We start from the raw sequence: 15366 nt of genomic DNA, 5'->3' as shown, positions 1-15366 counted from the left end.
TGAAACCTAGTAAACATCACACGTTTTGTTATGCCGATGAGTCAACAACTATAGATTAAAGACTGTAAATTATCATTGAGAGGCCCCAGTACTATGTGATGGAGTTTTGTAAAGTGTTAAAACTGTATTTTCGCAACTAGTCACTTGAATCACAAAAGATTATAGTAAGTTTAAAAGAATTAAACAGTAATACAAGTTACACTATTTTATTTTGGATAAAACTGAGTTATTTGTGCACATGTAAAATGTGCATTTTATGTTACAACTCTCCATATATGTGAAATTCTTAGTTTGTTTATGTTGTTTTTAATCAACATCAGAATATAAAGTTCCTTTAAGCTTTTAAGGTAGACCTTACCTGACAAATATTTCACTTTTGCTATTAGGAAGACAGCTTGCAGGAGACCTGGCACAGTCCTTACTATAGCCTCCAGGACTGAGGTGCACCGTTTAAGAAGTGGAGAAAGAGTTTGGCCAGGACTTGCAGGCTAAACAAAACAAATTAGCAGGTCATTTTATAAGTTTATAATGGAATTTAGCTAAAAATAAGCACTTATTAATTATAATGTGAATACCGAAACCATTATACTTTCCTAAAATTTTTCTTATTCTATTTATTGTCCAATATCTTTTTTTTAATATATATTTTATTGATTTTTTACAGAGAAGGGAGAGGGATGGAGAGTTAGAAACATCGATAAGAGAGATCCATCAGCTGCCTCCTGCACGCCCCCTACTGGGGATGTGCCTGCAACCAAGGTACATGCCCTTGACCGGAATCGAACCTGGGACCCTTTAGTCCGCAGGCCGACACTCTATCCACTGAGCCAAACCAGTTCGGCAACTGTCCAATATCTTTGCTATGACTAGATGAATACCAATTTATTTTCCTGAGACCTATGAAGAGACTATATAATAATGGCTTTGTTCAGGCAAATAATTACTAATAATACAATTACTCATTCAATAACATATGAAAGGTACATATCTGTTCAAAGGCAAAATAACCAAGAGGTAGTGTTTCTTGTTGGAATTAAGAGTCAAGGCCATGTGAGTTCTAATTTTAAACCTTACCTGTGATTTATTCAATTCAATAATTCACACTACCCCTGAGAGTAATGTACGGTCAGTTTTTAGAGGATTCAGATTGTGTTTTCTGGTAGAATCAGAAGGTAGAACACACTCATGTGTACTCCACCAAATGATCATATTTTCATATTCCCTCTTTTCTGCCTAGCATGTTATAGGCCCTCAACCTTTTTTCATTTTTATTAATAATGAATATTGTAACTAAAGAAGTACTAAGCCATTTGCTTATTCTTTCAATGGCTGCCTACTCAACCAATCTTTATTCAGTGGTTATCCACTCACAACTTAGAATGTGATCTCAGAATCCAAATATCAAATATTCTCCCTGCTTTGCCCTATTACTGTTGTTTCCTTTACTTAAAGGATGGCCCTCCACATCGCCCCTTATATCCCACACATATAAATTCTTTTTTTTTTTTAAATATATTTTATTGATTTTTTACAGAGAGGAAGGGAGAGGGATAGAGAGTTAGAAACATCGATGAGAGAGAAACATCGATCAGCTGCCTCCTGCACATCTCCTACTGGGGATGTGCCCGCAACCCAGGTACATGCCCTTGACCGGAATCGAACCTGGGACCTTTCAGTCCGCAGGCCGACGCTCTATCCACTGAGCCAAACCGGTTTCGGCAACACATATAAATTCTTAACTGGAGTATGGCCTCTTAACTGACCATCACTCCTACAACAAGCGATTGTTACTGACAAAAAGTGTCCCATTTTCTCACTATGTTGAAGCACACAAAAATGTGTGCTCAAAAACATTTTCCGAATATGACCGCAGATGGTTAGAATACATTAACTTCTTGAAATTCCTATAGCACTTGTAATCTATGAAATAAAATTTAGCATTTTATATCTTATAACATTTCTACAGTAGTTTCATATTTAGTTTTGCCTCTTTTATAGGACGAAGGGTCTTTAGGTCTTGGATATCAGAGTTTTACACTTCTTCACACAGTAATGAATACAGAATAAATTTCTTAAAGCATATTTTTTCAGCACAACTGGAAATAATGAAAGTATAGGTGATATGGTGAGGTTCTGATAATGTTCTTTGCCACTTGCTAAGAATTAGTTATTGAGAATAAGCATTGTTTTCACTATAGTTTCAGAATGAATCAGAAAAAAACCCCAAGCAGGACTTTTGTGGATAATCTCTAAGATAACAACTATTTGATTTAAAAAAAAAAAAGTATATATAAAAGGGCCAAAGAAGTAGGGACAGAGCTAGAGAGACAAGTCTGCCTTTCTGATATTTCCCCATGAAAACAGCATTATAAATGCTAATTAGATTCTATCATGCTGATAGAAGTTATTATGAAAAAATAGGATGTCTGTGGACTAGGGAGCCAACTACCACTTAATTATTTCTTACTCCACCTACAGTTTACTCTCAGCACAGCTGCTAGAAATATCCTTTAAAAATGTTGAATATGGCCATGCCAGAAACCTTCTCATGGATTCCCACTGTACTCAGAACTGAAGCCAAAGAAGTTACAAACAGAATTGAAGTCAGAGTTGTTACAGCTGGTCTCCTGTGCTATGACCTCTTTCTGACAACTCCTCTCCTCCTCATCTATCCCAGCCATACTCGCCTTCTGGTGTCCCTCCGGGCCACTGAACAACTATTCCCTTTGTCTGAAACACTCTATACCAAATTTCCACATGACCCTTTCAAGTTTTTGTTCAAATTTTACCATCTTAATAAGGCCTATCCAGATCATGTTAACTAAAATCACTCCTCCCTACCCTGTTATTTTCTTCTGTGATCTTTTAAAATACTATATAACCTATTGATTCTATTAGCTGTCTTCTCCTAAGAGTATACATGCCTCAAGAGATCAAGGGTTGTAGTTTGCTTTTAAATGACTATTTCCCTAGCTCTAAACAGAGTGCTGGATGCCCTGCAAGCATTGGTTGAATGAATTCTGAATATTGCATGAGTATTGAGAAGTGCATTAGACTTCTAAGATCATGACTGGGAAGCTGAGATCAATCCCATGTGTGATTCTAGAGGGGATACTTAAAAAAATAGATTATGAAAGTGTGGAAAAGGAAGTGACAATCAATAAAAAGCAGCATGGGTTCCCCAAGGAAAGTTCATTATTCTCATCTCCTTGTTAAACAGCCCTGGTTGTCTAACAAGCCGTAGATCAGGGAAAATGCTAAGAACTACGCTTTCAGCAATGAAGATAGTGCCCATCATGATATCCCGGTGTTGCTTTGTGAGCTGAGTATAATTAAGCCATCCATCCACTTACTGTCTATAACAAATAAGCGTGAGTAATGGATCCATGCTAATGTGTAATAAACTCTCTGGTAATAAATCGGAGGGTTCCATCCTCAGTTCTACTCAGAGCTATTTAAGGCAGATGATGGGTGACAATAAGATCCATACAAAATAGATGATATTCAGGATCTAGAAGGCTATGTCATCTTGAATTATGGAATGAATCATGGAGATAAAATTTCATAGGGATAAATGTAGAGTCCTATACTGGGGTCCAAAGTTACAGTGAGTAGAGGATCTAATGACTGTTACATGATTCACAAAAAGAAACCTGGGTGGAAATCCAGAATTGGGAGGAAAAGGATCTAATCTAGGTCTTGCAGTCCAAATCCATATGTGGAATAGTGGGCATAATGAGAGGCACTGACAAAATAAAGGAATCCTCTAACTCACAGCTAGGGTTCTCAAACTTGTCATAAAAAAATAAATGACTAGCGTCAACTGCAAGGAACAACATTTCGAGGACAGGCTTAATTGGCATTCAAACCAAGGTTCCCAGCTTTGGGTTCAAGATGGTGGAGTAGGAAGATCCTCTCATTGATATCAACTATGTATAGAACAGCTATCTCTGAAAACAACCTACAGACTAGCAGAAAAGATTTTTCTACAACTACAGATAGAAAGGAAAAGCCACACTGAGACAGGTAGGGGGGGCAGAGAGACTCAGTCTAGTCAGGATCCACTCTACCCCCTACACCCTATGCAGTGACCCATGAGTTGGAGAGATATCCCTCTGAAGAACAAGGGGTCTTAGCCCCAGCCTGGCCACCTGCACCAAGAAGAGGAGCCTCCATAATATCTGGCGTTAAAAATCAACAGGGCTTACATTTGGGAAAGCCAAAGAGCTGTAGGAAACTAAGGTGGCACACTTTCCGAGTCCAAGTGAAGAGGGAACAGTTTGAAAAGCATCCGAGTCATACATGAAGGTGATATACTGACTAATTTTAAGGTGTGTGCTGAACAGACAGAGAGCTGTTGGAACTTTTTCCAGGGACAGAACATGGTGGGCACAATTTTTTCCCCTTTCTTATTTTCCTTTCCTCTAGCTGGTCTGATACCGGCAGGCACCCTTTCTGACATTCTCTATTAACTTTGTTAACATTTCATTCCACCCTGGCATTTACCTAAGGACCCACCACTGGCATCCCTCCAATGCGGCTCTTACTCTGCCACACCCAGTGGGCAGCCTCGGTTGGCACCAGCACACAGCAGTGTGCCTGCAACAGCTGAGGCTGGGCCAGAGGCCAGTCTCACCTGCCAGTGTGTCCTTAGCAGCTGTAGCCCAACCACAACAAGAAGCCACAGTAGTCCAGACAGGGAATACCTCTGGAGCATCTGGTTTTAGTGACTAGGGGCATTCCATCACTAGGCCCCACAGAACACCTTCTAAATAAGGCCACTTTTAGAAAACCAGGGGATTTAGCTGATCTACCAAATACATACGAAACAAACAGGCAAACTGAGGAGACAAAAGAATATGTTACAAACAAATAAACAAACAAACAAAAAAAGAAAAAGAACAAAACAAAAGCAAACTATCTACACTAATAAAAGAGAAAAATGGTAATTGGCGTACGGCGATACCCTTTTCATTGGCTAATCAGGGCTATATGCAAATTAACTGCCAACTAAGATTGGCAGTTAACTGCCAACAAGATGGCGGTTAATTTGCATATGTAGGCACAATGCAGGGAGGCGAAAGGGAAAGCAGGAAGAAGCCCCCTGCCACTGACAGTGATCGGAAACCCAGGGGGGAGCTAAGAGCTGGGGGGCAGGGCAAAGGCGGCCCTGGGGCTGCCTTTGCCCTGCTCCCCAGCCATGAGCGGAGAATCAGGCGCCTTTGCCGCCCTGGCCAGTGATAGCGGAAGTAGGGGTGGAGCCAGCGATGGGAGCTGGGCACGGTCGAAGCTGGCAGTCCCAGGAGCTAGGGGTCCCTTGCCTGGGCCTAAAGCGAAGCCCACGATCGCGGGGCCGCTGCAGCTGCGGGTCCCCGATGCCCGGTCCGACGCCTAGGCCAGAGGCGTTAGGCCTGGGCAGGGGTGGAGCCTGCAACCGCGGGGAGCTGGGGGTCCCCTGCCCAGGCCTGACACCTCTGCCGGAGGCCTCAAGCCTGGTCAAGGGGTCGATCCGGTGATTGGTGATCGGAGGGTGATGAGGGTCAACTCCTCTGGCTGAGGCATCAGGCCTGGGCAGGGGCCAGAGCCAGCAATCGGAGGGGTCTGGGGGTCCCCTGCCCAGGCCTGACACCTGGGCCAGAGGCATCAGGCCTGGGCTGGGGGCAGAACCAGTGATGGGGGGAAATGAGGGTCCCCTGCCCAGGCCTGACGCCTCTGGCCCAGGCGTCAGGCTGGGCAAGGGGCTGATCCTGCGATTGGAAGGTGATGGGGGTCAATGCCTGAGGGCTCCCAGTATGTGAGAGGGGGCAGGCTGGGCTAAGGGACACTCCCCCTACACACCCAGTGCATGAATTTCGTGCACCGGGTCCCTAGTCTACTAAATAAAGAGTTCAAAGTAATAGTCATAAAAATGCTCATCAAACTCTGCAGACAAGTGGAGAACTTCTATAAAGATATAAAACTGTAAAAAAGAACCAATAAAAACTGAATAATATAAATAAAATATATATTATTTATTTAATATATAAATTAAAAAATACACTAGAGGAAACAGCAGATTAGATGACAAAGAAGGATAGATCAGCAATCCGAAAGACAGGGTAGTGAAAATCACCCAACTGGAAGATATTTTAAAAAGTTAAAAGAATGAGGATAGCATAAAGGATAAGAGACCTCTGGGACAACATCAAGTATACTAACATTCCTAACATAGGAGTTCCAGAAGGAAAAGAGAGAGAAAGGGACAGAAAACCTATTTGAAGAAATAATGGCTGAAAAATTCCCTAACCTGGTGAAGGAAATAGACATCCAATTCCAAGAAGCACAGTGATGAATTCAAAGAGCTCCACACCAAAACACATCATAATTAAAATGTTAAAAGTTAAAGAGAGAATCTTAAAACAGCAAGAGAAAACAACTAGTTATGTACAAGGGAATACCCATAAGACTATCAGCTGATTTTTCAACAGAAACTTTGCAGGCCAAAAGAGAGTAGCAGGATACATTAATACGATGAAAGGGAAAACCTACAACCAATAATACTCTATCCCGGCAAGGTTATCATTCAGAATTGTGGAAGAGCTAAAGAATTTCCAGGCAAGCAAAAGCTAAAGGAGTTCATTACTACTAAACTGGCATTAAAAGAAATGTTAAAGGGAACTCTTTAAATGGAAAAGAAAAAGCCAAAAATACATACACACACATAAAAAATCTCACTAGTAAAGGCAAATATATAATAAAGGTGGTTCTTAATAGTTATAGGGGACTTAAGCCCACTTCCATCAATGGATAGATCATTTAGATAAAATCAAAAAAGAAAGGCCCTAACCGGTTTGGCTCAGGGGATAAAGCATTGGCCTGCGGACTGAAAGGTCCCAGGTTCAATTCCGGTCAAGGGCATGTACCTTGGTTGCAGGCACATCCCCAGTGGGAGGTGTGCAGGAGGCAGCTGATGGATGTTTCTCTCTCATTGATGTTTCTACCTCTCTATCCCTCTCCCTTCCTCTCTGTAAAAAATCAATAAAATATATTTTAAAAAATTGAAAAGGAAATATTGGCCTTAGGTGACAGACTAGACGGACTTAATAGGTGTGCACAAAACATTCTACCCCAAACAGAATATCGCATTCTTTTTTTTTTCTTTTGAGAGAGAGAGAAAGAGAGAGAGAGAGAGAGAGAGAGAGAGAGAGAGAGAGAGAGAGAGAAAGAAAGGGAGGAGAGACATAGAGAGAAACATCGATGTGAGAGAGACACATCAATTAGTTGTCTCCCACTTGAAGCCTGACCGAGGCCTGGGATCAAGCCTGAACCCGAAGTACATGCCCTTGACCAGAATCAAACGTGGGACCCTTCAGTCTGCTGGCTGATGCTCTATCCACTGAGCCAAACTGGCTAGACAGAATGTGTGTTCTTTTAAAGTGCACATTCTCCATGATAGAACACAAAGCTTAAGAACACTGAAATCATGTCAGGTAACTTTTCCAACCACAACAGAATAAAAATAAAAACGAATTATAAGAGAAAAACTGGAGAGAAGAGTCCAAAGTTAGTAGAAGGAAGAAAAAACAATAAAGACCACAGCAGAAGTAAATGAAATGGAAGTTGGAAGCCTCACTCTCCCTTATTTCAAACTATACTACAAAGCTGTTATGATAAAAACATGTATGATACTGGCACAAAAAGAGAAACATAGGCCAATGGAACAGAATAAAGAGCCTAGAAATAAACCCACACATATATAATCAATTAAATTTACAACAAAGGAGGCAAGAATATACCATGAGTAAACATCTTCAATAAGCACGAGGAGATATATCAGAAAAGATATTGCTACAGGAAATGGTTGACATTTTACTGCTTGTTTTCTTCTAGGATTTTCAGTTTCAAGCCTTACATTTAAGTCTTGCATCCATTATGAGTTTATGCTTGTATATGGTGTAAAAAGGTGGTCGTTTTATTTTTTTTTCACATATCTGTCCAATTTTCCCAATACTATTTATTGAATAGATGGTGTTTACCTCATTGTACATTCTTGCCTCCTTTGTCAAATATTAATGACCATATAGGTGTGGTTTATTTTTAGGGTCTCTGTTCTGTTCCATTGATCTATATGGCTGTTTTTATGCCAGAACTCTGCTGTTTTGATTACTATGGCCTTGTAGTATAGTTTGATGTCAGGTAGTATGGGCAGAGGACCTGAAAAGACAATTCTCTCAAGAGGTCATACAGATAGCCAGCCAATAGACGTATGAACAGATGCTCAATATCACTAATAATTATGGATATACAAATCAAAACCACAATGAGCTATCACCTGATACCTGAAAGAATGGCTATCATTAGTAAATCAACAACAAGTGTTGGCAAGGATGTGGAGAAAAGGGAACCCTAGTGCACTATTGGTGGGAATGCAGACTGGTGCAGCCTCTATGGAAAACAGTACGGCGTTTCCTCAAGAAATTAAAAATGGAACTGCCTTATGACCCAGTGAATATACTTCTGAGACTTTATCAGAACTCAAAACTCTTGATTTGAAAGAATATATGCTCCCTATGCTCATTGCAGCACTATTTACAATAGCCAAGATTTGCAAGGAGCCCAAGTGCCCATCAGTAGGTAGTAGGTAAAAAAAGCTGTGTTACATTTACACAATGGAATACTATTCAGTCATAAAAAAGAGAAGGAAATCTTACCCCTTACAACAGCATGGATGGACCTGGAATAAGCCAGTCAGAGAAAGACAAATACCATATGATTTCACTTATACAGACTCACAGATACAGACACGGACTCACAGATACAGATATGGACTCCTCACAGATACAGACACAGACTCACAGATATGGAGAACAAACTGATAGCTTCCGGAGGTGGTATTAGAGTGCCAGGTGAAATAGATGAGGGATTAAGGAAAAAACACACACACAAAACTCAGACACAGACATTGGTATTGTGATTACCAGACGGAAAGGGGGCTGAGGGAGGCAGAAGAGGGGAAAGGGGGGCTCAACATGACAGGAGACTTGACTTTGGGCAGTGAACACACAATACAATATGCAGATGATGTGTCAATTGTACACCTGAAACCTAGATAATTTTATTAACCAATGTGATCGCAATAAATTTAATAGTCACCCTCTATCCCCCCACAAAGTCCCCAAATTACTTACTTGCAATGGACAGTAATTCAGATATTCTGTAATGATTTCTAGCAAGAAATCAGGATTTAACTTCTCAAAATACTGTATGCCAAAAGGTAAATCTTGTAATTGTGAAAAATGAGTGTCCAAGGCATCATTTAACAAGTTAATAACTTCTTCTTGTTGTTTATTTTTCTTTATAGCAAGAATTGCTTGTAAATAAGTTAATTCCTGAAAAATCAGTAGTTTTTATAAATCACTACATTCAGTTATAAAGGCATTTCTTTCTATTTAGATTTCAAATTTACAGGAAGTGCTCTTGATATTAAATATTTATTCATACTTAAGTTTTAGCTTAGATTTTTAGAATCTTATGGGAGACTATTTAAAGTCTAATTTTTCATGGAGTTAAATTCATAAATGAAGTTACATATTAAAATTGGTGTATATTACTCCTTTAAAGCTATTACTAAATAAGACAATTTAAAATTTCATATTTTATAAATAGTAGCTGGGATCTAATATCTAATAAAATAAAATACCGTACCGCATATTTTCCAAAAGACTGCTGAATTTCACTAAGGAATTCTAGCTGCTGATCTGCTTCCTGTAATTGCCCTTCTATTAACTGACATCGGATACAACCTAAAACCAAACAGAACAGAAACAGAGTTTGCATATCTGGTTTTAGGCATGCAAACTTTAAGCTAATACCAACAACATTAATAAAACATGATTTCCCACCAATAATACATGAAAATTTTATATTAAAAAAAAAGAAAAGGTGAAAGAAAATGGGTGGCTTGGTACTCACATAAAATCTGTTATGATGGAATTCATAATATACTAGTATAGTAACTATCCCATAAAAACCTACTCTCTCAAGATATTAATTATGAAATAAAAAATTTATTTTTAAAGATATATGATTTTTTTCTGTTGGGGATAGTGGAGAATTGTTTAATTTTAGAAAATCATAAAACATTTTTAATGGCAGGTATGAAAACGCATCTCTATGAAGAACATTTATAGAAATAGCGGTCATACCAATCACTGCAGTGATACTAGTTTCTTCAAGATTTATGGCAATCTGATACCACTTCCATGCTTCCTTAACTTTTTCTTGTAAAAGCATTAGGTATCCAAGTTCTGTAGCATATTCTGATTGCTGAGGGGTTAAGCTGAAAGCTCTTTCTAGTAATGTTTGAATTTTTTCAAGAATGAGTTGATTACGTCCACACTAAAAAGAAGAAAATATTTAGTTGGACTAGAACACTTCTATTCAGTCAAAAGGATTGTTTTTCTAAACATACATATATGTTACTTATATTTTGCAGAAGCAAAATGCAAAGAAACAATGATTTAATAACCAAGAAAAATAAAACTTCTCTATTTACTATCTAGGCAGAACAGCAAGAAACAGTTTATATCCTCTGAGGACTTATATATCCTGAGTAGTGTTTTTAAAAACAGCTACCTTGAAAAGTAAACTCCTAATGATGTTGGCATACAAACATACTCTAGACCTCTTTTCAAACTATGGTACAGTTGTTTTACAAAGTAGACAATGAAGTTATTGCTTTAAGTTTGCATATACATTTTTAATGGAAAAAAAATGTAGGGCTTTCCCCCTAAAGACAAGGGTGGCACCACTGGGACTATTTTAAAAGATTATGCCTTAGAATCTTCATTTTAAAAAGCTTTAAAAATATTTCAAGAAATGGCAATGTTGCTAGAGTAAGTATGTAACACTTGAAGACAACATCTTTTACGAGTATAATACTAAACTGTTTGAATTTTTGTAAACTAATCAGGTATCTGGCAACAGGCAAATAAAAAGGATAAATATACCCTCCTTACCTTAAACTTTTGTAATAGCAGAATTTGTTTTTCTCTAAACTTCACACAATCTGACAATCTTTGTTTGTAAATGAGAAAATTCAGTTTATTTATGTCACTTAACAACACCCTTGATTTTTTCTTTCAACTTTATATTTACTAATTGTTTTACTTACTCATGTGTGCCTTTTTCCTAGCTTAATTAACTTTTTAATCCACTCATTTCAGGTATTGATTTCAAGATTCTACTGATTTTTTTAATCCATTCCTGATTACCTTTTAAATTTGTGTACTTATAATGTGAACATTTCTTTAATATTATAAAAAAAGTAAGATACCAGCCATTTCCCCTACCAAAATAGTCTATTACACACATTAAAACATTTTTCAAGTATTTTAAAAATACAAAACAAAGAACATTCCTACTCATAAATCCTATGCACTTATTTCCTTTGCCTGGAAGGCACTTCCCTCTCTTTAAAGTTCAAAAAATGCCACTTGCTCCATGAAGCCTCCATGATGGCTTTTTACAGTTGGAATCCATATCTCCTCTGGACTGCCCTTCTTAGGAATCTATCACATATTTATATACATATCATATTTTCACTCTAGGCCATATGCTCTTTGGTGCCTCAGCCTTGGTGACTTATTTTCTATTTCCAACTGTAGATAACAGAGCTATGGTACATAGTGGACCCTCTTACAGTTCTGCTGAAGGCAATGGTAATCTTATAAAAAAGTTGAGCATTCTGTGGTTCCATAGCATCCAATGCATTTTCCAAGTTTTCCAGTGTGGTTGCAGCCTAAAACAAAAGTACCCAGTATAATTTTAAAATAAACTAAGAAATAAAGAACATAATATATGACATATAGACTAATAAATACTATTATTGTTTAAAAATATATTTGCTTTTACTAATTCCTCCCTCTTCCAATAAAATCTGATATGTTGCAAGATGTATTAAAACTTCTTTTAGCCCTGACTAGTTTGGCTCAGTGGCTAGAGCATCGGCCTGTGGACTGAAGAGTCCCAGGTTCGATTCCGGTCAAGGGCATGTACCTTGGTTGCAGGCACATCCCCAGTAGGGGCTGTGAAGGAGGCAGCTGATCCATGTTTCTCTCTCGTGGATGTTTCTAACTCTCTATCCCTCTCTCTTCCTCTCTGTAAAAAATCAATAAAATATATATATTTTAAAAAAACTTTTTTTAAAAAGCTCAATAATTAATTATCAATAAAGAACAGAGTTTTAGAATGTATTTTTTTAATATTTGTTACTGAATAGGAACCTTTGGGTAGATAAAGATACCTATAATATTCAATTAACTGTACATGCCAAGCTCCCTCTAAAATAATGAATCCATGACACAAATGAGATATGAATAACAACATATTTACAAACACTAATGTTATATAAGATCAGCCCTTGGATTACATATATAGCCTGGTTTAGATTTAAAATGATCTAGAATAGAAAAATCACTAAGATACTTAGTATAAATAATTTCAATGCCCGGAATATTTACCGAATAGTTGCCTCTACTAAAATTCTTTTAATATTTACTAAAGTACCTATTAGGCACTGTCATATTAACTAATTTAACCAAACTCAACACAATCCAAATCTACTACTTTTTATAATACTATTTACTTAAGACTGGATGATGATATTCTATAATCTAGTATATAGTCAATATGCTCACTACTAGAGAAACATGTTACCTTACTGTAAGGTCCAATGGGATTTTATCCTAAGCCCATGTAACCTATCCAAACTTAAATAAAATTTAAAAATATTATAAATTATATTTTTCTATGTACTCTTCCATACCCAGTATCACCAGTTACATTAATCAAACATATTATTGCATGGGAGTTTTATACAGAAAAACCACATATACCATAATTAATGATCAAAGGAATTTTCAGTGTTAATGTTGACTACATACTGTTTTTACTTTACTAGCTGAATTAAGAAGCTCACCTCTTTGTTAAAGTGTATTTTCAAGAATCAACTAAAAACTACAGTGACATACATTCTAAAAGAGTACTTCCTGTATTATTAATACAGGAAACTTCATTAGCACAATGCAACTTACCTTCTCTATATCCCCCTCCCTACACAAATAGTAAAGAGCCAGCATTCTTAGTGCTTCTACATTTTGTTTATCTTGAAGCATTAACCTGCGGAAAAACATTTTGTCGAAATAAACTTACATATGTTCGCAACCTGGCACCCTGCTCCCTCCCACCTTTCTGCTGGGACTTCACTCCTAGTCATTTTACTCCTTCCCATTCCTTAAACATAGGACACATACTCTGGCCTCAAGGTGTTCGCACTTGCTTTTCCTTCCTGCAAAGTTTTTCCCGGATATCCGCATTGCTTATTTCCTTTGCTCAAATGCCACCTTCTCAGTGAGGCCTTCCCTGGCCATTCCCATAAAATCCACTCCCTCACCCCCACGCCCCATTTCACTTTCCAGCTGTGGCTTTATCTTTTCCCCATAGCACTTAAACTTTCGAACATACTACTACAAAATTTCTTATTTGTTCTGTTTATCATATGGTTCCTCTCATTTGAATATAAGCTTCATGAGGACACGGGTATTTGTTTGCAAAAAAAAAAAAAAGTCTGCCTTAGAACAGCTAGTCAGATATGTATGTAAACCAATCAATTAAGCTTTAAACAATGCAATATTAAACTTTTCAATTCCGTATTTTTGGAAAAATCAAATTTAAAAAACACTAAGATAAAAAATTATGTGCAGATTTTATTTTTTCTCAAAATTAAAACGAGATCCAAAGGTTGGGGTGGGTGTCACCTTTTTGTACTTTACCTCTGCACAATCTCAATCGCCTGGTCCCAATCTTGCAAGGCCAGTTGTAGTTTCATTTTCTGTACTAAAGCAGGGAGGAAACTTGGAAAGTTCACAATTACTTGGTTCACAGTCTCCAAAGCACCTAAATAATTCTGGCGCATCTCAAGGCATTGTGCCTAATGGGAGAAAAAAGAAGGAAGTGGCATCAAAACTGTGATCATATATACCAAGGTTCTCCCAACAGTTATCCTGAAGTCGGGAGAAAACTAGTGTTTAGCATTTTTTATATTTTTGTTCTCTGACCTTTCTGCAAGGAAGTGATCACTTTTATAATAAGATAAAAATAGTTTTTATCAAAACAAAAGTTTAAAACATCACAGAAGAATAAAAGTTTTAAATTCCACTTTTAAATACTTGAGAAATACAATTAATGTTAAAAATGTTTTTAGAAACACCATAAAATAATGTTTCCTTTTAGAATAAAATATTTCCTGTGTATTCACAAGCAGCAACTAAAACTAAGATATTTTGTACCTTTAAAAAATATTTTCAAGATAAAGAAGATAAGATTTTAAAGAATAAGCAAAATAACAGCAAAGAAAATCATCAACAAAATGAAAAGACAACCTACTGAATGGACGAACATATTTGCCAATGAAACATCTGATAAGGGGTTAATGTCCAAAATTTATAAAGAACCCATACAACTAAACACCAAAAAAGCAATCAAATAAAAAAATGGGCAAAGGACCTAAATACGTAGACACTTTTCCAAAGAGGACAAAGAGATGGGCAATAGACAGATGAAAAGACGCTCAACTTCACTAATCATCAGAGAAACGCAAATTAAAATTACAATGAGATATCACCTCACATCTGTCAGAATGGTTATCATCAATAAATCAACAGACAAGTGTTGGGGAGGATGTGGAGAAAAGCGAACCCTCTTGCACTGTTGGTAGGAATGCAGATTGGTGCAACCATTGTGGAAAATCGTATGGAAGTTTCTCAAAAACTTAAATACGGAACTGCCTTATGAGGCAGCAATTTCATTTCCGGATATATATCTGAAAAAACCCAAAACACTACAGTGGACCCTCGGTTCTAGAACTTAATTTGTTCCGGAAGGTTGTTTGAGAAGCAATTTGGTTGAAAACTAAATCATTTTTTCCCCATTAGAAATATTCACAGCATAACTTCCTGAGATGTTAACAACACGAGGTATAATGGTAAACTGACTCATACTCACACATTCTCTCCTTTGTTTGTCACCTGAAAGATGCCTGACTAATTCTATAAGAATCAGCATGAAAAAGTTGTTGGGTCAAGATCCGAATTGTGGAAAAACGGGAGATATTCGAGAACTAAGGTTTGACTATAATTCAAAGGAATATATGCACCTGTATGTTCACTGCAGAGTTACTTATCTATAGCCAAGATATTGAAGTAATCCAAGTGCCCATCAATAAACAAGTGGATAAAAAAGTTGTGGTTTATACATACAATGGAATATTACTTGGCCATAAAAATGAATGGAATCTGCCCAGACTGGTTTGGCTCAGTGGACAGAGTG

At 37.4% G+C, this 15366-nt stretch overlaps 1 protein-coding gene across 3 annotated transcripts in view; it reads right to left on the bottom strand.

Moving 5' to 3' along the window:
• The window catches only part of TTC21B (tetratricopeptide repeat domain 21B), a 70543-nt gene that overhangs the window by 45190 nt on the left and 9987 nt on the right, over positions 1 to 15366 (bottom strand). For 2 of the 3 annotated variants that reach the window (XM_059704229.1, XM_059704230.1), the window contains exons 6-12: positions 13812 to 13969; positions 13074 to 13158; positions 11681 to 11779; positions 10185 to 10377; positions 9685 to 9782; positions 9168 to 9368; positions 359 to 488 (exon numbers count right to left, since the gene is read on the bottom strand). In XM_059704229.1, coding sequence (XP_059560212.1) covers positions 359 to 488; positions 9168 to 9368; positions 9685 to 9782; positions 10185 to 10377; positions 11681 to 11779; positions 13074 to 13158; positions 13812 to 13969 — 964 coding nt within the window. The remainder of the gene's footprint in view (positions 1 to 358; positions 489 to 9167; positions 9369 to 9684; positions 9783 to 10184; positions 10378 to 11680; positions 11780 to 13073; positions 13159 to 13811; positions 13970 to 15366) is intronic. The other variant, XM_059704231.1, reaches the window with a different exon arrangement.

Source organism: Myotis daubentonii, chromosome 7 (assembly GCF_963259705.1).
Source record: "Myotis daubentonii chromosome 7, mMyoDau2.1, whole genome shotgun sequence".
Taxonomy (NCBI): Eukaryota; Metazoa; Chordata; class Mammalia; order Chiroptera; family Vespertilionidae; genus Myotis; species Myotis daubentonii.
The sequence above is the reverse complement of the archived record's forward strand: the minus strand, read 5'-3'. Positions and strand labels throughout refer to the sequence as shown.